The sequence below is a fragment of the Haliaeetus albicilla genome, chromosome 17 (genome assembly GCF_947461875.1).
Source record: "Haliaeetus albicilla chromosome 17, bHalAlb1.1, whole genome shotgun sequence".
In the NCBI taxonomy this organism is placed as follows: domain Eukaryota; kingdom Metazoa; phylum Chordata; class Aves; order Accipitriformes; family Accipitridae; genus Haliaeetus; species Haliaeetus albicilla.
In genome coordinates, this window is record NC_091499.1 from 9,531,159 (window position 1) to 9,551,237 (window position 20,079).

The 20,079-nt window shown below is 42.5% G+C and overlaps 1 protein-coding gene across 1 annotated transcript; it reads left to right on the forward strand.

Annotated features, from left to right (window-relative positions):
* The first annotated feature begins 14,744 nt into the window (after positions 1 to 14,744).
* Positions 14,745 to 19,623, forward strand: TPBG (trophoblast glycoprotein). The gene is made up of 2 exons (XM_069804743.1): positions 14,745 to 14,846; positions 15,219 to 19,623. Exon 2 carries the CDS (start codon positions 15,409 to 15,411, stop codon positions 16,537 to 16,539), a length of 1,131 nt encoding a protein of 376 aa, XP_069660844.1. The 5' UTR covers positions 14,745 to 14,846; positions 15,219 to 15,408; the 3' UTR covers positions 16,540 to 19,623.
* The last annotated feature ends 456 nt before the right edge of the window (positions 19,624 to 20,079 follow it).

Sequence of the window (20,079 nt, forward strand, 5' to 3'; positions counted from 1 at the left end):
TGCTCTACACATCATCACAGAAGCTTTTTAACAGCTGAAGAGCTACTTTGTCCATACGGGGAGTATCAGAGAGCCATGAAAGTTGCAGACACATTTAGGATACCAAAGTACCAAAAAGGAACACCGTCAGTAATAAAACAGTGTGACTAAGCAGTGCAATCTGGTGAATAGCTTTAATCAGGCTCCCAGAAAAGTCCAGAAATGGAAGGGAGAAACTAGTAAGGGACAGGAATGGGTTAAAAGAGCTCAGCACTAACTCTGTTTGAATGGAAATCAGTGCCTTCCAGAGGAATAAAGCAGGATAATTTAAAAACAAAACAAAACAAAGAAAAAAACCAAAGAGTACCTGTAGACCTTTCTCATTCATTACCTGTTTTCCTAAAGTAAAATTTTCTCGTGGGGTGAGAAATAAGCACTGTATTATCCCAAGTATATAGATTTCTGTTACTCTTACCCTGAATAACAGGCAAGTAGAAATATTTTAGTTGATACAAATGAAAGTACAGGGCTGATCTTCCTGTCTCTGTATAGACAGTGCCCAGTTTAGAGTGCAGCTCACTTCATGGTACTCAGCTAGGAACTGAAATGTAACCTGGAGTTGTTTGTAGAATCAGCACTGAAATTTAGTTAAGCAGTTTCTGTAATTCTAAATCCATTCTGACCCAGCAGAGTTATTGCCTTTCTATAATTATGTCTATTGTAACTGTAATAGCAGCCATATCTGAGGTTGGAGAAATGCTACTTTAGCAAAAAAGAACATGATAAAAAATACCTCATCAAAAGTGGAAAATGTTCAAAGATATTAAATTTTCAAAAAGCAACAGTAAACAAGTCATTTAAGCCATCAAAATAATCCTTTTCCTTATTTTTACATTATTGTGTTTATACAAAGACCATCTTGTAAGCAGAATAATATATTTCATAATTTGCATTTAACATTGCACCTGAAATAGTTTCCACCCATTGCAACAAAAGAACGCTTTTTACTTCTGCTCCACACAACGCATCTCTGGGATTCTCAGGCTGCCAGGTATTTTAGATGACACGCTTATACCAAAAAAGAAAAAATTATACTCCATTCCTATAAAAATAGTGGGTCTCAGCATATTAACACAGTCAAAGCAATCTGGTATGCAAAAGAAATGAAAATGGCTACAGCAGGTCGATAAAGAACAAGCAGTATAGGAAACAAAAGAAGCCAACATAAATGATAAATTTTGAATAAAATGAAAAGTTCTGGTTGACCTAAAAGTTACAGAGTGTGATCACCTCATTCATTGCCAAAGCTCTCTGACAGTGTGTGGAACAATCCAACATCACTTACAGATAGGAAAAAACAACATTTCCATGTTACACATCAGGACCAGTTTCAGGTAGGCAGATGTCACTGCCAGTGAGGAAATGGTTAGTACAAAAAAAGGAACCTGTGTAGTGGCTGAGGTTACAGCCTAAGATATCCACATGCAAAGGCTTTCTGCTATGGTTCTCCTCTCTTCCACACAGGATGGAGGTATATACATGGTCCCATGCTCATTTACACAGAGGTGGCATAGCTCCATGAGAAAGTAGGTTTGTACTAATCAAAAAATATAAATGAGCCTGATTGTATAAATATAAAACAGGTTAGTTCTCCAAAACCAGAAGTGTTTTATTACTACAGGTAAACAATCCAACCACTGAGATACAGAAAGGCAACTGTAGGCTTAACAAACCAAAAATACTCCTCAAAATTTACTTGACATCTCTGCTTAAAAAAAGTTTCAGCCTTTAGCAAACATAATTTAAACAAAGAAAAGATGATTTGTTCAAATCTACTCCAAGCTTTGAGGTAAGGTTATCTTTTTAATTAATTGAATGAAAAACTAGTTCTCTTCTCCATCAAACTAAAGACCTCTGCTATACACAATTAACACGTGCCTAGACATATTTAGCAATCTTTTATTCTGAAGCTCAACATTTGACCTTTTCACACACTCAGTATTGCTTTCTACAAATTATCTTTATTTTTAGATTAAATAATTAGAGCACTTCTTTCTTTTTTTTTTTTTCCTCCAGGATGAAGCTGCCATTAAAAAGTAATTATGGGATACATTCTTCCCATTCATGTTTCACTATTAAAGGCATTGCCTGAACAATGAATAAACCTTCTTTAAGACTACATTTGGCAAGGTAAGACATGAGATTTAATAAGTGTAACCTGATTTACATCTTTTTTTTTTCCTTGTAGACTGAATAGTAAAATTTAGGCAACAACAAGAACTGCTTATTCCATTTTTTCCCCTATTTCCAATATTTTGATATTATGCATAGAACCTTCATTTTTCAGTAGTGCTATTTGACTCATCAGTAGTCTGCAAACAGTATAAATTTACCTTGTAGAGGCACCAACTGTGAGTATTGGGGACGAGAATATCTCTGTAACCAAGAAATAGCTAAAAGTCCTAAAAAGTGCCCTGACTTGAGAATTTAGTTACTTACAATGAATAAATTAAATGCCTGGAACCACCACAAGATTAGCATTTGCTAAAGTGGAGGTTTTTTTCTGAATGAAGGAATTCATCTTCACACTGAATCAGAATCTGAATTCACATGCTGATGGATTATTCATTAGCCTATTATCAATTAACCTGAAGGAAACAAACAAAGGCCTTAACTGAGGACGAAATAATAAGAAGAGTTAATATGCTTTTGAGAAAGCTGAGAAAGATTTGAGGTAACAAAATGATTGTTCTAGCTTTCGTGTTCCATATTTCTACCAGTGTAAACTCGTAAAACTATAAAACCTCAGAATTACTTCATCCTATCTGAATTGGAAAACTATTTAATTCTGAGCCTGCAACATAAGTGATTGTGTAATCAGATGAAAGCATTTCTACAGAGCTTCTGCTCCCATTAAAAACATCTGCAGGGTGTCACATTACCTGTGGCTTTCACGACTTTACAGCATTGTCTGTCTCATGCACACCTTGGTTAAAATGCCAGTCCTAGCCTTTCTTGAGAGTTTTTCCACATATCTTTTCCTTCTTTGCTTACACAGGCTCATCTTCTACATTGATCAACACTTTTTAAAAATAATCACACACCATCCAGGGCAAAAATATTAAGTAAGGAATGTTCTATCAGCAGGCACCGTACAGCTGGGGTTTATTTGGGTTTTTCAAAGAGGTTTAGGAGACCCCTAATGAAGTGCTATGAGTTAAGGCAAAGCACAAGCTTCAAGTGATCCATCTGATTTTGGGGAACTGTCACTGCCTACCAAGTCACTAAAATCTTTGGCTCATGAAACTGTGGCTAATAGTTCTGGCAGTCATCCTCTGCTCCTGGAAGGTGGTAACATGCTCTCACTGAAAAGGAGTGTGATTTTACGAGCATCCTTGAAAATGACAAACCCTTTGTTCAGCCTGAAAGATAAAAGTAATTAAAGGCACCTCTATGTGGGCATAAAAGACAAGTCAAGCTGTGATCTGAGAAATGTTCATGGGACAGATGGCACATACAGAAGCTCAGGAGTCAGTTATGGCCATGCAGGTCTCCGTATGTAAAGAAGCAGAAGAAGGAGTTGAACATCCTGGTGGGAATCTGAGAGGCACTCAGAGCTTTCAGGGGATGCAAGAGATGGATGCCACATTATGGTTGTCAAATTGCCCAAGGAGCTATGTTCTTCTCAGGCAGTCTGTGAAACCTCAGATTTAGTCAACGGGGCTGACAAAGGGTTGCAAGCTGTATTTGATCACTGTCAAAAATTCACTAAAACAGACAAGACTTGTCCAGAAAGGTTCATGATGACATGGTCAAGATTTTTTCTCTTTGCTGTAATGAAGAAAGATTTTTGGCTCTGTTGATCATGAGTGATGTTAATGACACTTACTGAGTCCAGAAGACTCAAGTTTGATCCTCTGTCTGCTTCTGAAGCCTTTTATTAACTTTAGATAGGAGAAAGGAAATTTTTGAATGATGCTAAGTATCTGCAAAATCATAGAGATGTATGCATGAAAAGACATGTCCCATGAAAGTGATGGATATGCTCAGGAAATATCAGTGTACGACTGTATCTTAAGTATTTTCCAAAGCATACATCTGGTATGCATGCCTAAAGATCAGCTGAAAATCAGCTTGTCATTTATTTTCCAAAACCATGTTCTCCATCAACTTTCAATCATGTTTGCCCTCAAAAAGTAAGGGGCAGGGAGAGGGTACAGAGTATCTGAGAATGTCCATTAATGTGTTGATGTGTGCATTATTGTCCCAAGTGCCAATATTCCCTTTACAAATTACATAGCAGGCATTTTTGGTAGGTTTGCTAGAATATGGGTACAATGTTCAAAAACATCAAAAAGACATAGAAAATGGGAAACTTGGACTTCTTCATATCAGTCACTTCTGAAGACAAAACTTGGAAGAGCCTTTATGTTTACTGCAGATTTCACTGTAAGGCTAGAGATACCTGAATTTTCTCAGAGCAGGTTAACTGAGATACTTGTAGCTCTAGCCACAGCCACAAAGAACAGCATCTGGCACTGTGTGCATTGTATAGTTAGTTTTCCATTGGGTGGCTCCACCGGGTTTGAGGTATGATAACATACTATTTCCTGAAGGAAGAGCAGAAGAATACAGGCTTTTGAAACAGTTCTAGCCAGAGCTAGAGCTCCTAGCAGCATTAAATGAAATCTTGTCCAAAGCCAGTCTTTTTTCTCTTGTATTTTTCCAGCTATTGAATTTGCCTTTGTTCTCTTGTGACTCTGAACTGTGACTTGGCAACATGAGATTGGCAAAGTGAAGGCATTTTTCAAACTGATACTAGATGCTGGACAAAATGCCAGCTGACTGGAGATTCAGCTGTCATGGCATATATAAAAGCTACCTCTACTTTATGTAAAAGCAATAGATGATTATCTTTGAAATACTTCTTGACTTTCAGTTGAAAACACAGTGAAGAACAAATGAATGCATCCTGCCCTTTTTTTTCTATCTCATCTGCTTCTGTTTCCTGGCTTGCAGCAGTTCTGTAAAGGTACATGAGTTTGCAGTTTGTCTAAGTATGCTGGAAAGAACAAGTTGACTGTAAGGAATAAATTAAATACTGAAAGTGCAAAAAAGTGAGCAAGCTACTTTTCTGTCACTGTAGAATGGTAAAATTTTAAAAAAGTTTTACTTGCAGCCTCAAAATTGCCAAGGTATTATGCAGTTCTTATTCACTGGAACAGGAATACATAACTGTAACAAGCCATGTCCCTGTATTTTTGCAAATACTAAAAATTGCCTTTTTCTCATTAAAATTACTACTAAATACTGAAACTGTTTTCCATTCAAGAAAGCACTCACAGCCTAGTATCATTTAGCCCAGCTTAAATGTACCCAAGACCTCCACACCCAGTGTGATCAGTTCCCAGTTATGGTAATAACTACCATCAGCAAATTTATATTAGAAGCAATAAAACATATCCAGCACTGAAAATTTCAGTGGGATTTTTTTTCCCAGTATGATCTAAAGATGATTAAACCATCTTAACAACTGCTTTCTGGCTGTTTTCCCTGGCACCACATTACTTTTAAAATGTCATGTTTATTTATTTAGTATCAGCATCCTGATGTTCAGAATATTTTAACCTAGTTGTAAAAGAAACAACTTTTGCCAGCCTGGATCTAATTTCATGCCATAAATCTCTTCAAGCAGAAAAGCCTCAGCAAGAACACCTTTATTACGTTGTCTTGCATCACCTCCTTTGGACGCTCGGTCAGGCTGGCAGTTGTGACACTGCCAGCTATTCCCCACTCTGCTGTGTTTCAAGTGATGGATCTGTCTGGGGGGTTTTGTTGTTTCAATATTACATAACAAAAACATTTTAATTCTGCCTTTCAAAAAAGCATGTAACTTGTAGAATCAGATTTCTTCCACTTAGGGGAACCCCTATATTTGTGTGCTCATATTGCCTTGAGGTTATCAGCAATTAGAAGCTGTTTTTTCAGTTATTTTTTTCTACCTTGTTTTTCCTTTTACCTTTTTGGGGTATGAATAATAGGGAAAAGGACATGGGGACCAAAAGCCTTAGTCTGTGCTGTAGGCTGTGACTGTTTTGTCCCAAATGCGAGTCAGAGAAGTCTCCGTTAGTTTCTGCGCTCCTCAATCCCCATGAAATAAATTGCAGGTATACATGGTTCACCCTGAAACTAGTAGGACCCTTCAATGTGCTCCATGTCCATACCGCATTTCCGTGGAGGTCATCTGCACCTGGAAAAGGGAAAGAACTTCAGAAAGCCATTTTACCCCCTTCAAGGCATTTTTGCTCTGTGAATAGGGCACAAGGAGGCCTTAATAAAACAAAGAAACAAGCCAACAACTTCATCTGCAAGACTTTGCAGGACCTATACTGTGCAAGTGTGTCTTTAAGAGTATATTCAACAACATCAAGCATACACTGTGGTGCTGAAGTGCATTACAAATATATAAAAATGTAAAATTAATGTGTTTAGCATTAGGGCATCTGTTGAATTTTAAGGTAGGAAGTTTTGAATTCCTTAATAAATATTTTAATAAATATTTGTTAATAAATAAATTCAGATGACCGGAGAATTTCATAACTACAATTGGTCAAAAAAAATTTCTCCCAGAAAAATATTCAAATACTTTTCCTTGTCACCTGTTACTTATATTGTAGGGAAAGATGTATCAAAAATAGATTTTTAAAAAATGTTTTTCATTTCTTCTTATGTTCAGAAATTACAAATTTAAATATTTAAAATTTTGCCCCCTTCATTCTCATGTCTCTCCCTCTGTTTGGCCACAGAGTGTAAGTGATTTAATTAGGTCTGCTGCTTCATTTCCATCTTTTCCATTCTTTTGGCCTCCTATGACTGAAATCTTTCAGAGCTAGAAAATGAAAAGAGATGCTGTAAACTTTTAACCATTTTACTTTTTTTTAATAAACACACAAAATATTAAGGATGCATAATTTTGGTTTGAAATTTCAGGTTAAAAGAGAATAATATTTCAACAAAGGGAGACTCTTTTGATGGCAAAAATCTTTCAAGAGCTCATGTGAGGCCCAGATTCCCTGCAGATCTGGGTTTCTGCTTTTCAGAGCCAGGAGGGAAAGCAACGGGTTTCAGCTCTCCCTGCCTTCCCCCACTGCAGCTAGGTGACTGCCCTAACCTATGCCATCTTTTAAAAGTCCCCTACAAACCATGAGCAGATGTGAACTGGAACCCAGCACCTCAAGAGCTCAAAGTGCTCATGTTCATGGTACTGAAGTTTTTCTAGCTCTTGCTTGGGAAGTCCCTCAGCCACAAATCACTGCAGGTTGGGAAAAAATATTGGGGAGTTCATGTTTGTATGGAACTTAATGTCTTTCTTCAGCAACCTGTGCTGGACACCATAAGAGACAAAATGCTGGACTAGGTGGACTTTTGCTCCAATGCCATAACAAGACTTTGGCTCTTGTTCTGGCACTGAAGTTCTTTCCAGTTTATATTCAGGAATAATAAACCTAATGGGGCAGATCTCAAAACATTTATGACATCAAACTGATAATTATAACAGACTTTATAAAGTAAAATGCATGTAATACCCATAAAGGATACTAAAATAGTTCGGTAAGCCTAGTAGCATTAACTTTCAATGGCTAGCTGGTGATGACACACATCATGCTCCATTGTTGCATTAAATCCTTAAAACTAGCATATTTTTAAGCATGCAAACTTGGACAGAGAAAACTGAGGTATTTTGATCCTGACATTAATTTTATTAGAAAGAGACTGCCAGAACAGACTCGCCTTCTACATATAATTGCAGAGGACCTTGTGATTCTTGGCCATGATGTCACAGCAACAGAGAAAGGAAAACATAAGGACATGCATTCCTTTCAAAACACTGAAGCACTCCATTAACTCCCTTTGCTTTTCCATCTCTCACCATAGTGGACTTATAGGTAGATAGTGGACTTCCAAGGGATACAAAGATTGGACCTCAGTGAGAGGTTCTTGTATTGAAGCAGTAGTGAGAAATTGCATTAAACTCCTAAGTGTTGACAACCATGACATAAAAGAAAACGATTCCCAAAGCTGCAAGAAGTGGTCAGGAAAAGTCAAAGATTTGCCTTTCATACATACTGATAGACATACACCCACCTACCACTGTGGTCTTTAAGACTCTTTTCATGCATGGCAGTAATACAAGTATGTATTAGAGTCATGTTTTCACTAGTTTATCCAACTGATTACAGCACAGGGAACCTAGAAGTACTTTCTTTAACTAGGTATGGTAAACTACCAGTAATACAGTACTAAGGAGACAGTTCTAATGTAGGCAAGCTTATTTTTTATGTAAGGCATACATTTTTCTTTTCTGCATTTTATCTCATCATCTCTACCCACCTTGAATTACTATAACTAAGTTCCCCTCTTCGCTCACTTTTACAGTCTGCTTTGAAACAGAGGTATCTTCTGTACCCTTTTGCTTGGGCAAGGCTTTGCCCAAACTTTTTGAAGTTAATTTAGTCTTTCCACATAAGTCAGTGTACATCTAGCATCCAAATCACTTTTACTGCTCTTTTCTTTCTTCTTTCTTTTTTGTAATTTTTTTCTAGTTGTAGGATGCCAGAACGGAATGCAGTATTTCAGGTGTAGTCACCGGAGCTAACAGGGAGGGAAAGTATCATCTTCCTTCTTTGCTGACAGAATGTGCAACCCCCACAAAAAAAATCACTGTCCTCCTTGTTCCTCCCACCCCCTTCCCATTTCTAAATATGCATTCTTTTCAAAACACCTGGGATGTAGTAACCCAGAAAGATGCAAAGACTCAAGATAAAGCAGGAGAAGGCTGGGAAGGCAAAGCAAAAGAGGAAGAGTTCAGTAGAGGAGGACTATATACACCTACATGTGTCACAGTGGTCAAAAGCAGGTAACAAAGGATCAGTGATTATGGAGGAAAAGAAGCAGGGAACTGATTCACCAGGCTTTTTAATCTCGTGTGTTCAATCATGCTTGTAACTAAGTGGAGGCAAATCCTAACCAGGCAGTGAGGTTGCATTTTACATCTGCTTTGTCAGATCGTAAACAACGGCACAACGTGTAAGACACTGGAGAATCAAACCCATATGTTCTCAAATCTGCCAAGGCTTTTATAAGCCTTTTATTTAAAATGGGGAATTCAACAAATTCAACTCTTCCCTACAAAGACTTTCAGTTTCAACAGATGAACATGTTTTCATGAAAAAGGCTTTACGTGGAAATACTCCCAACTTGCAGACCTCTGTGGTTAGAGCTCCCACAGCCCTGCATGCCGAAGCCAGCCACTCCAACCCATCGGGGAAGCAGGGCAAACCGGGAAACACCCTTGGCACCGTGAGCGGCTGCAAAACCTCGGCACGGCACAGCCTGTGGAGTGAGGAACGAGTGGGACTGTCATCTGATGTGTGAGGAACACATTGGCCCAGATTCCCTGCAGATCTGGGTTTCTGCTTTTCAGAGCCAGGAGGGAAAGCAACGGGTTTCAGCTCTCCCTGCCTTCCCCCACTGCAGCTAGGTGACTGCCCTAACCTATGCCATCTTTTAAAAGTCCCCTACAAACCATGAGCAGATGTGAACTGGAACCCAGCACCTCAATCCATACAGGTGTCTTCCTCACACACTGTAACCAAGACAAAATTGCAAGTTGGCCCAATAAACAGGATTTTGGGTTCGTGTCCACTGAGAGTGACTGTGTGCAGCAAGGCAGGTCACCATGGCACGGAGTAACCCTAATCCAACAGATAATGTGCTCTGCCGACTTCCCAGCATTGCCGTCAGACTTCGAGATTGCTGCTCCTTGAACGGACATCCCAAGTGGACAAGAACAACATACAAGCTTGCCAGCTGAAGCCTGCTCATATGAACTGCCCTGCGGTGAGAATCAGAGGAATAAGGAGTAATCAGAAGGCAGGTCCTTTTGGTCCTTCAAGAAGGACTAAAATCAGAAGGCTTATCTGGCAGAAGGAAGAGTTTTACTGGCTGTAGTGATTTACTCTAAGTAGAATTTACATGGAACTTAGCCTAGGTCATAGAACTAATCTTTACTTTCTTAAAATTAAAATAATGAAAAAAAATTACTGTTTTAAAATCCATATAGCAATCTATCAAAGGTAGCTTGAAAGTAAAATATATGCATCATTCCTGAGTAAGGAAAGAATAAAAACAGGATTGAAAGTTTAGCCTGACCTGTTTAAGCGTGTTAAATTCTCAGTTATATGGTGATGAACTTGTAAGTGGTTATTCAACATGGCTCCTGTCACAGATACTCTATGTGTCAGAGCAGGCAGAGCTGGAGTACAGACAGAGGGATGTGCACACAGGGGCAGCATCTGGAATACAGCAGGTCCTCTTCCCAAGTTTTTTTTCCTGGTGTATCCTTGACCCCAGTTCTGGTAGCCAGCCTCACTGGAGGAAGTCACCATCTTTTCCTTCTCATTTGAGTAATAGGTTTTAACAATAAACCGCTACCGGGAAACAGGGGGAGCAGGTGAAGAGTCTGTCTTCACCGTTTCACCGGTTTTTAGTGTTGCTTATATTCAGGTGGGGGCACTTTGTCTCCTAGCATCACTTCAATCTCCACCTAAGCCATGCAGGAGCCCCCAGAATTTACAACAGTGCATTATTACAGATACCCAGTTAACATATTTTTAAAGACCCTCCCGAAAAGGTTACTTTTAGCTAAAATCTTTTTCTGTTAGTACTGGGAAAGTTTAATAAGTTTCTGTGGTATTAAAAATCAATATTCCTTGTATTAGACTGACTTTTGATATTTCAATATAAAAATGGATAGCACACAAGAAAATGCAAACATGGTCTTATCTTGTATAGCAATTAATGTCCGCATGATTTCCATATAGATGCATAAATAATAATAGGATTTATCCTGCATTCATCATATAGACACTGAAAACAAGAAGAGACCAGCAGATCATTTGAACAGGGTGTTTTTGTGTATGGAACAAAGTGCTAAGTCAAAAAAAATTACTTGAAGATTTGTCTTCTGTATTACTTCAATTTATAAAAAAATTTAAAACTGTCACATAAGTTTATAATGTACCTAAAAAGAAAACCAGAACATGAATCTTTATGGGTGTAAGCATGTGAATGCTGAATAAGACATTCAAACAAGAATTCAAGGCAGCATTTGGTTGCCTAAGTATTTTTATGGCACCATTTTAAGAATTCTGATGGTGTTTCTTCAAATGAAGCCAAGTCCCGAGAGTAACAGAAGGTGTCCTTTGGAGGACCTGCTGGATCTCTCCATGTGAGGAAGCAGATGGAACTTGCAGCTTGTTCTTCCACTTTTGTGGGAAGATATTTTTGGTAAAAGAAAAGAATTCTGGTCTCTGCGCTATTGCTCACTTGGTGTATAATCTTTAGCACATCATAAATACCCTTCCAAGGCCACTTCCTGTGAAGTGCTGAGTATCTTCATGCAATATTGAGACAATGCAGAAACACTTCACAGAAGAAACATAAATTTCCCTGTCAGTAAAGAAAAAAAAAAAAATAAAAAAGATGAAAGCTATTGCATGGAGTCCTACTCCACACTATTCCAACTCCTTGGACATCAGCTGGAGTCAGGCCACTCAGAATCTCATAAAAGGCACCCAGCATTGTTCGGTATCTGGCCAAGGGGCTTTGTGAAGATTATTTAGGATGGGATCCATCTCAATTAACTTAATTAACAGCCTTAAATTTCAGTGTCTAATATAATCTTCCAGCTTTTCCAAAGAACAGTGAAATGACATGAGCACCTACAAATGCCACTTTATTCCTTGCTAAGGTGAGAGCCTTAAAAGGGGTACAGCAACTCCAGAAATGTCAAGCAGTTTAGTTGTCACAGGTTGTCCCTATGACTCTCTGCCTTCCTTTAGGTAGGTGTCACATTTTCACTTCGGGGGAGCTGAAATACTGAAGTACTGATTTCCAAAAGCAAGCAGTTCTCATCACTGTCACATGAAGCAAGGTTTAATCTTCTGGAGGAGGACGGTCAGAGGTTTCTTCATGATTCCAGACAACCAGCACGTCACCCAGCCTCAGCCTGGAGCAGCAGAACCACCAAGAGACTGAAGCATTGCCTCAGCCCCTCCTTAACATGAGCTTCTCGGTCAACCCGTAGGAATATCAGCCACAGGAACAATTTCCTTATGGTAAATTCTCTTCCAGTTTGAGTCCTTTAGCCAAGGCGATGTATTTTCAAATACTGTATTTTAACTCAGTCGGAAGTTTTGCATAAACTTTATGCAAAAAACTATGAGATGAGATTCTATGGGCTGTGCAATGCAAATTCACAAATCAATCAATCGTAATAGCCAAAACTGACCTGAAAATACATCAGGGTTTTTTTAATTCATTTTCCTAGTACAGAGTATAAACACATCCAGGAAATCCACTCAGTATAAGTGTATTCACCAGAAAGTACCATTTTGGTTCTGGAGTGTACCTCTGAGAAAAGTTGTTTTACTTAAAACAAGAAGAGAAGAGAGCAGATTAACAAGTGTTTTTCTTCCTCATGCAAGCTTACGCAGGTTTAGCAGGTGCAATTTACTGGAATAACAGGAAACAATAGGAAAATATTTATTATTTTATTATTTGCATTACTGCAGCACATTCAAGCACCTGTCAGGGAGCACTCCACAAACACAGAACAAAACCATGTTCCCTGCCCCAAAAGCTAACCTGCTGTGCAGGGCAAGAGGCACAGACCCATCTAAAGAGTCATGGAGAGCCAGGAGCTACTAGGACAACTTTGGTCAGCATGACGAGCAGATCAGTGTAATTGCTCTTAATTGTATTATTGCACTAAAAATGACATTGTATCTAAACATCTTATAAAAAATGGCTATGGGTATGCTCAATAAGTATTTTTTCCGTTATTTATCCCAGATTTTTTGTTAATATTTTCAGTTATCTACTTTTAAAAGCTGTCTCCCTTTGGAAACTACCTCTTACTGGTCACTGAATTTCATTGTTGTCTAGTGGGCCAATTTTGAGGTTTTTTTTTTTTTTTTTTTACTTTTCCAGAGAATTTGAACAGATTAGGAGAACATGTCTTTCTCTTACAAAATGCAGGATATCTTTACCTATCTACTTTTCTAAGCATTATACTAAACCAGGCATGTTAAAATACGTTTTAACAAACTAAAAACTCCTGCAGTGTAGCATCACTGTTTTTCTAACTCAACATCAAAGCAGTAACTTCCCAAACTTCTGGAACTGCTTGCGAGTCCAAGATCTCACTTGTATCACTATTACTTCAGCCACTCCGTATTTCCTTTTCTCCATACTCTTCATGTAAAGAGCATGCTGGTCTATCAGCTGGGCAGCCCCTGCCTGACACCCCGACCCCAGACTTTTCTGCACCATAATACCACTGTTAGGCCAGAGAAGGGAGAACAATCCTACGGAAATCAATGTTTCAGCTCATTATTCTGGGGCCAGTTTTCTCCAGACTTCATACTGGATTCATCTGTTATTTCCCTCATGGCTTTTGACAGCTGTAAAATTTCTGCTGACTTTACCAAAAAAACCAAAAAGGAACCTAGTTGATCAGAAAAGCAGAAGGAGCGTGACTCTGACATACAGGGAGAAGGAAATCTTCTGTAAGCAGTCATCAGAAGGGTAAGGAAAGCCCAAAGGAGTCACAGACCCAAAGTGCTCGGATTCACGTTGCTGAAACTGTGGTTATTTGAATATACCGGTACGCCTTCTGCATTAATTGGATGTTATTTAACTATCTCAATCATTTCATAGGGACCAGTGGCCCAATACAGTCCCCATGATAGCTCCCACCATTCGCCTCTTCCTCAAATACCCGCTCCGTGGAGTAACCCAAGCAAGTTACTCATCTACAAAACAGCATTTGTACTGCCCGGATTGTTTGGCCATGCCCGGGCTATTCTGGGTTGGCCACAGCGGCTGAGGCTGGTAAGTATTTTACATATAGATAGATATTCAGGCTTTTTCCTCGCCATAATGAAGTTTAAATCTCAGCCTTACGCTGTCAATTTGCTCCTTTTATTTTTTTTTTAAACGATTATTATTATTTATTTTAGGACCTCTGAAGATCCCGGCGGTTTGGGTTTGGTCTTGGTTTTTTTCCCTTTACTTTTGGAGCTTGTTCGGCCTATTTCGTTGCTGGCGTTGCCCCCCCTTCTCTCCTCCCCGAAACAGTTTCCCCGGACAGACGGGTCGAGGCAGCGGCCGGGAAATTCCCAATCCCGCCGGTCCGAGAAAACTCCCATCGGGAAAACTGCGGACATCGGGAAAACTGCGGACAACGGCACCCGGCAGCCAGGCTCCGGCCCGACCCCCCACCCGCCCGGGGCCCCGGCCGCCGCCTCGGGGCGAGCACAGGTACGGCGCTGCCAGGGCGGGGAAGGGGCACGGGGCTCTGGCAGCGCTCGCCGCCGGCGGCTCTCCCTTCGCGGGGCGGCCGGGAGCCGCTCCGTGCCGCCGCGCTGAGGGGAGCGGCTCCGCTCGGCGGCAAGGTGAGCCTCCGGTAGCACCACCTGGGCCGGGGGTGGTGGGGGGGAGCGGACCCTCCCGGCGGGCTCCCGGGGCGCTGCCGCCCGGCGGCGACGGCGGAGGTGGGTCGCGGGAGCCGGCGGGAGGGAGCCGGGCGGGGCGCGGGCGGCAGCGGGGCCGCCCCTCGGGGCAGGCGCGGCCGGCAGCTCCCCCCCCGGCCGCGGCGGCGGTTGGTTTCTCCTGTCAGCGGAGGCAGGGCCAGGCGCGGCGAGGGTGGGCGCGGAGGCGGCCGCGGGGCCGGGGGTAGTCGCAGGCGGCGGTTGGCTCCGGCGGAGTTTGGTCCGGACGCGGGGCGGGAGCGGCGGCTGGAGGTGAGGGACGGGGACCGGGAGCGGGACGGGACGGGACTCGGGTCCGAGGAGGGTCTTGCGGGCGGGAGTTTGCACCGGTCGCGGAGCGGAGAGCCCCGGGGAGGCAGGCGGGGAGCTGCGGGACTCGGGGCGGCGGGCTAGACCCTTCCCTCCTCTCCGTGCTCCGCCAGCGGAGCCGCCGGCCGGGTGGGTGGGAAGGCGGCGGCGGCGTGAGCTGGAAGCGGGGGGAAAACTTGTTCTTCCCTCGGGGCCGCGGCCGCCCGGTCCCTCCACGTGTGGGGGGCGAGGCGCCGCGCCGCGGGAAGGCGGGTGGGCGCGGGCGAGCGGAGCCGAGTCGCGCCGCTGCCCTCTCCCTTTCCTCCCCTGCCGCAGGTCTCGCTGCGGGAAGCGGAGCGGAGCCAGCCCCGGAGGGGAAGCGCCTGCCCCCGGAGAAGGGGCCGCCCGGAGCGGGCAGCGCCCCGGCCGGGAACCGCCGCCGCCCTCCGCCTCGCCTCGCCTCGCCGCCCGAGAGCCGAAGGCGCCCGGAGGGGGGAAAGTTGTACGCGGGGCCGGGCCGGGCGCGATGCCGGGTCGCGGCGCGCTGTGCCTGGGGCTGCTGCTGCACGTCCTGCTGGGCTGCGGCTCGGTGCAGCAGCCCGGCGGCTGCCCGGCCCCCTGCGAGTGCTCGGAGCCGGCCAAGACGGTGAAGTGCGTGAACAGGAACCTGACGGCGGTGCCGCCCGACCTGCCGCCCTACGTGCGCAACCTCTTCATCACCGGCAACCGCCTGGCCCGCCTGCCGGCCGGCGCCTTCCCCGCCCAGCGCCTGCCCGACCTCAGCGCCCTCAACCTCAGCGGCAACCACCTGCGGGTCGTGGAGGCCGGCGCCCTGGCGGCCCTGCCCGCCCTGCGGCAGCTGGACCTCAGCGGCAACCCCCTGGTCTCCCTCAGCCCGCAGGCCTTCGGGGAGGGCGGCAGCCCGCTGGAGGAGCTGGGCCTCCGCGGGGCCGTGCGCGACCGCGGCGTCCTCCTCAGCCTGGGCGCCATGCTGCAGGCCGGGGCCCTGCGCAACCTCAGCCGCCTGGAGCTGGCCGACAACGGGCTGCTGCTGCTGCCCGCCGGCGCCTTCGCGGCCCTGCTGGCCCTGCGGCAGCTGGACCTGGGCGACAGCTCGCTGGTGGGGCTGCGAAACGCCTCCTCACAGGCGCCGGGCCAGCTGCAGGGCCTCAACCTCAGCGACGACTCCCTGGGCCTGCTGAGGAACGGCACCCCGGCCCAGCTGCGCGGAGGCCCGCCCGCCCTCCGGCACATCGGCCCGGCCCGCAACGCCTGGCTCTGCGACTGCGCCGTCGAGGACCTGGTGGCCTGGCTCAAGGAGGGCGACCGGGCGGAGGGCAGAGAAGCCCTGGCCTGCGCCTACCCCGACAAGGTGCTGGGCAAAGCCCTGCTTAAGATCAACGGCTCGGACCTGAACTGCTCCGTGCCTGTAGACCTGCCTTCCCAGCTACAGACTTCGTACGTCTTCCTGGGGATAGTCTTGGCTCTCATCGGGGCCATTTTCCTCCTGGTTTTGTACTTGAACCGAAAAGGCATCAAAAAGTGGATGCACAACATCAGGGATGCCTGTAGGGATCACATGGAGGGCTACCACTACCGCTACGAGATCAACGCAGACCCCCGGTTAACGAACCTCAGCTCCAACTCGGACGTCTGACGAAGCGCCGCCGATGCGGGGCCGCGCGCGGTAGCTGTGCATGAAGAGCAGACTTAACGCTTTACCCTCACGCTTGCTCCCCTCTCCCTGGAGAAATCTCAGACGTGCTTGTAACTCGAGGGGGATACGCCTCCCTTTGATACCAAGCTCATTTTTGTTTTGAGACGCTGGGCAGCTGCGCATGGCGGTGGGCTGTATGTAGGAAACAAGCTGCTGCTTCTTTTCCTCTGTACCTGTCTGTACTCGTGGGAAATTGTTTTCAAGATGTCAAAAGAAAAAAAGGGTCCTCTCTGATGCTCCAAAGGCACCAGAGTTTATAAAAAAATTACCGATGCAGACACCATTCAACAAAAGCTGCCTCAACTTTTTGGGGAAAAAAAAAAAAAAGAAAATGTTCTGTTCGTCTGTGCCAGTTTTGATCTTGTATATCCGAATTGTGATGACAACGATTCCATTTCATAGACTACCTTGAGATTTAAAAAAACAAAGAAACTCCTTTTAACAACTCCTCTGTTACAAAGAAGGAAATCGAACAGTGAGCATGCACAAATACTTTATAGTTTTACATGTTAGGAAACTTATGACCTCAGTAAGTCTCTTACTATTTTGTAAAGTTATTTTTGATTGCAGTTTACGTGAAAAGAGAGGTTTTTTATACAAGCTGCATCTAAACTCCAGCTGAACTGTAGTCTTACAAGAACTGTTGTGTTGAAGTTTGCTGTTTGATGAGAGATGTATGGACATCTAAGATTGTGGATAGCTTTACAGTCTCTGAAGTAATAGCCCTGCAGTAGTAATCTGAATAAAATTTTACACAGATGTGTAGGTTAGAGACATAGATGTTTGACGATGTGGTGCAATATGCTAGGAGAACTACACTGATCAACGACGAGAGCAGTTTCACTTGGCACAAAACCCCCAGTCTACTCTCTCAAGACAACTGCAAAACGTCAAGACAGATGCTAGGGTCCACCTTGCTGGGAAGGTACAAACTGACAGAATTTTCATAAGGTCTTCTCTATGAAATTAAAAAGAAAATAATTCAAATTAAATTGTGGAGTTTGTAAGCTAAAGAAAATTTTACCTGAATGGAATTGTTTATTATAAAAAACCCCCATACTTTCATGTCCTGAACTAAATTAAATGCAGCTCAGTCGTGTAGTCAGCGAGCTTCAGGCTTGTAAATCAATGCAGCACTTATTAAATTGCTTACTGTTTCATTTTAAGCTCTCTGTACTCGTGAAGTTCTGTAGTGATCTACATCGAGTAACTTGATGGAACTTTACATTTATCTTAAAGCTTATAACAGGTGCATTTCAATATTGTGTGTTACTCATGCTTATTACTTGCTTGGGAATGCATTTTCTTGTAAATAGATAAGGCATGCAAAGAAAAACTTCAAAAATGCATCATGTAATATGCAACTCTGAATACATATGAAAAGGTTAGCAAGAACCTTCCAAAGACCACCAATAATTAATGCACTTTTCCTAATCCATTTATAGATTCTTAATGAAAAAAATACACCAGCTGTAGAAGCGTGATGTGAATTGGTATCTATCCGTATATCTGTGGAGCTTTTTCCATGGTTCCTGTTACTTGAAGCTCTTGAGCATCTCTAAAATTTTATGAATTACTGGCTAATTCCCTTTGCTTTTGAAAGTGACAGTTTTCTCATAGATATACACCTTTGGTAAGAGCTCATAAATATAAAATAGTCCTTAAAGTATCAGAAGAAATATAATCTATTTTGGGCATCAGTATTATTCAAATGGTTATTTCTCTCCTTGCAACTTCAGACAAAGCAAGTAGCACAAGTTGGTTCAGACTAATTTTCTATTGCTTTAAATTGGCTTTATTTAATAGCAGTGATTTTTTTTGAATGTGGTTTTGTAACTTTGCCCTCAAAAGTAAAAAAGGAATTAATATTACGTACAGTTAATGGTTTGATAAATCAGTGTATTTTACAATTAAAGTTAGTTAAGTGACAGCCTGTTTCTCCTGCTGTAATTTAAATGTATGAGCAATATCTGATTAACAGCATATCAATTAAGTTTGTGGAGTCTTAAAAAGCAGACTGCTGGTCTGAATGTTAGCTGCACATATTTTAAGAACAGTGTAAAAACCCTGGTGTGAATAACTATTACTGTGCAACTATGCAAACCGTTCATACTTGGTATACATAAGTTAGTTCATGTAAGAAGCAAGAATTTACAACAGCTATGCAGTGTGCTTTGTCGTATTGGTCATTTCAGAGATTACTGACTTACACTTATTTGTACAGTGCCAAGAGGAATAGAGTGTCACCCTTGCTTAAGATGCTCCTGTAATATAATAGATAAAACATGTACAAACCAAGCCATTTCTTGGGCAATTTCTTGGTTTTTGGTAACAGATACTTTGAAGTAACTACAGTAAAAGCAATTATCCGTGATGTGTTAATGTAACAGCCATGCATTTATAGAGCTGCTGTGTAAGGATAGGCAATGACTTTTTTTGCAGTCTTTCAACAATGGACTGAGTATTCGTATAGTAAGCAAGTGTAACTGTTGTACTACACCTATTATTCTAAAGATTATTATTATTATTTTTGTATCGTAGAAAGTCAATGTAATAGAATTTTATTAGATACCTGGCGACGCCTACTTTAAAATAATTTTTGCCATTTGCTTACGTGTGTATTTATTAGGATGTAACAGTTAGCATGTGTCAGTGTTGTGTTGAATAACGTTCTCCTACAGTGTTTGACCAACAGTGAATGCTTTGGTGTTTTGTACGATGCATTATTTGATCTTGAATCCCCTTCCATAAACAGTGCTTGAAATTTGTTTTCCTTTCCTTTTACAAAATAGTTAACAGTGGTACTCAGAAGACATTGAAAAAGTAGCTCCCAAAGTGCTTCAGAACTTGGTTAAAAACTATACATGTAAAATAGCATTAGTTTAAGGGTTCTTCTGAAGCACGTTTTATAATCTTACTCTGCTTTGACACCTGAAATTCCAATTGATTACTAGTTCCAGAGCAGCTTAATTAGCAAGGCTGTTTTATTCATTCATTCTTCAATAAAACACCTGCAGTACTAAATGCCTCTAAAATGTGTTTTGTATACATAAACCCCCAAAGTTCTGCATGACACGGTTGCCATTGATGTTTTGTAGAAAACATCTAGACTGAAGTAGTGGGCAAATCTTCAGGGAAGGCTGCGCAGCTAAGCAGCAGCAAGGATGGTTTGTCCGAACTTCAGCTGCTTTCTTAAAACTAATTTTAGTTGTAATAAGCTTAACATTTTCTTAGAAGAATAGCACAAGGAATTGACATAGTTTTAATATATTTTCCTAAAGTACTTTGGATAAGCGCTGTTGCCAGGTAAGAAACAGAAAATTCCCCAAATCTTTCTTTATCCAAGGTAGCTTTATATTAGATCATCTGACATATTTTTTTCTCTTGGCAAATCATAATATTACCAATAATTTTGACCTCCAAAAAGTGATTTGAAGTTTTGCACAACTGCTTTAAATTTTTTCATTCAGGGTAATTTAC

Coding starts and splice junctions, on each gene's coding strand:
- TPBG (XM_069804743.1), top strand. CDS start 15,409: ATGCCGGGTCGCGGCGCGCTGTGCCTGGGGCTGCTGCTGCACGTCCTG.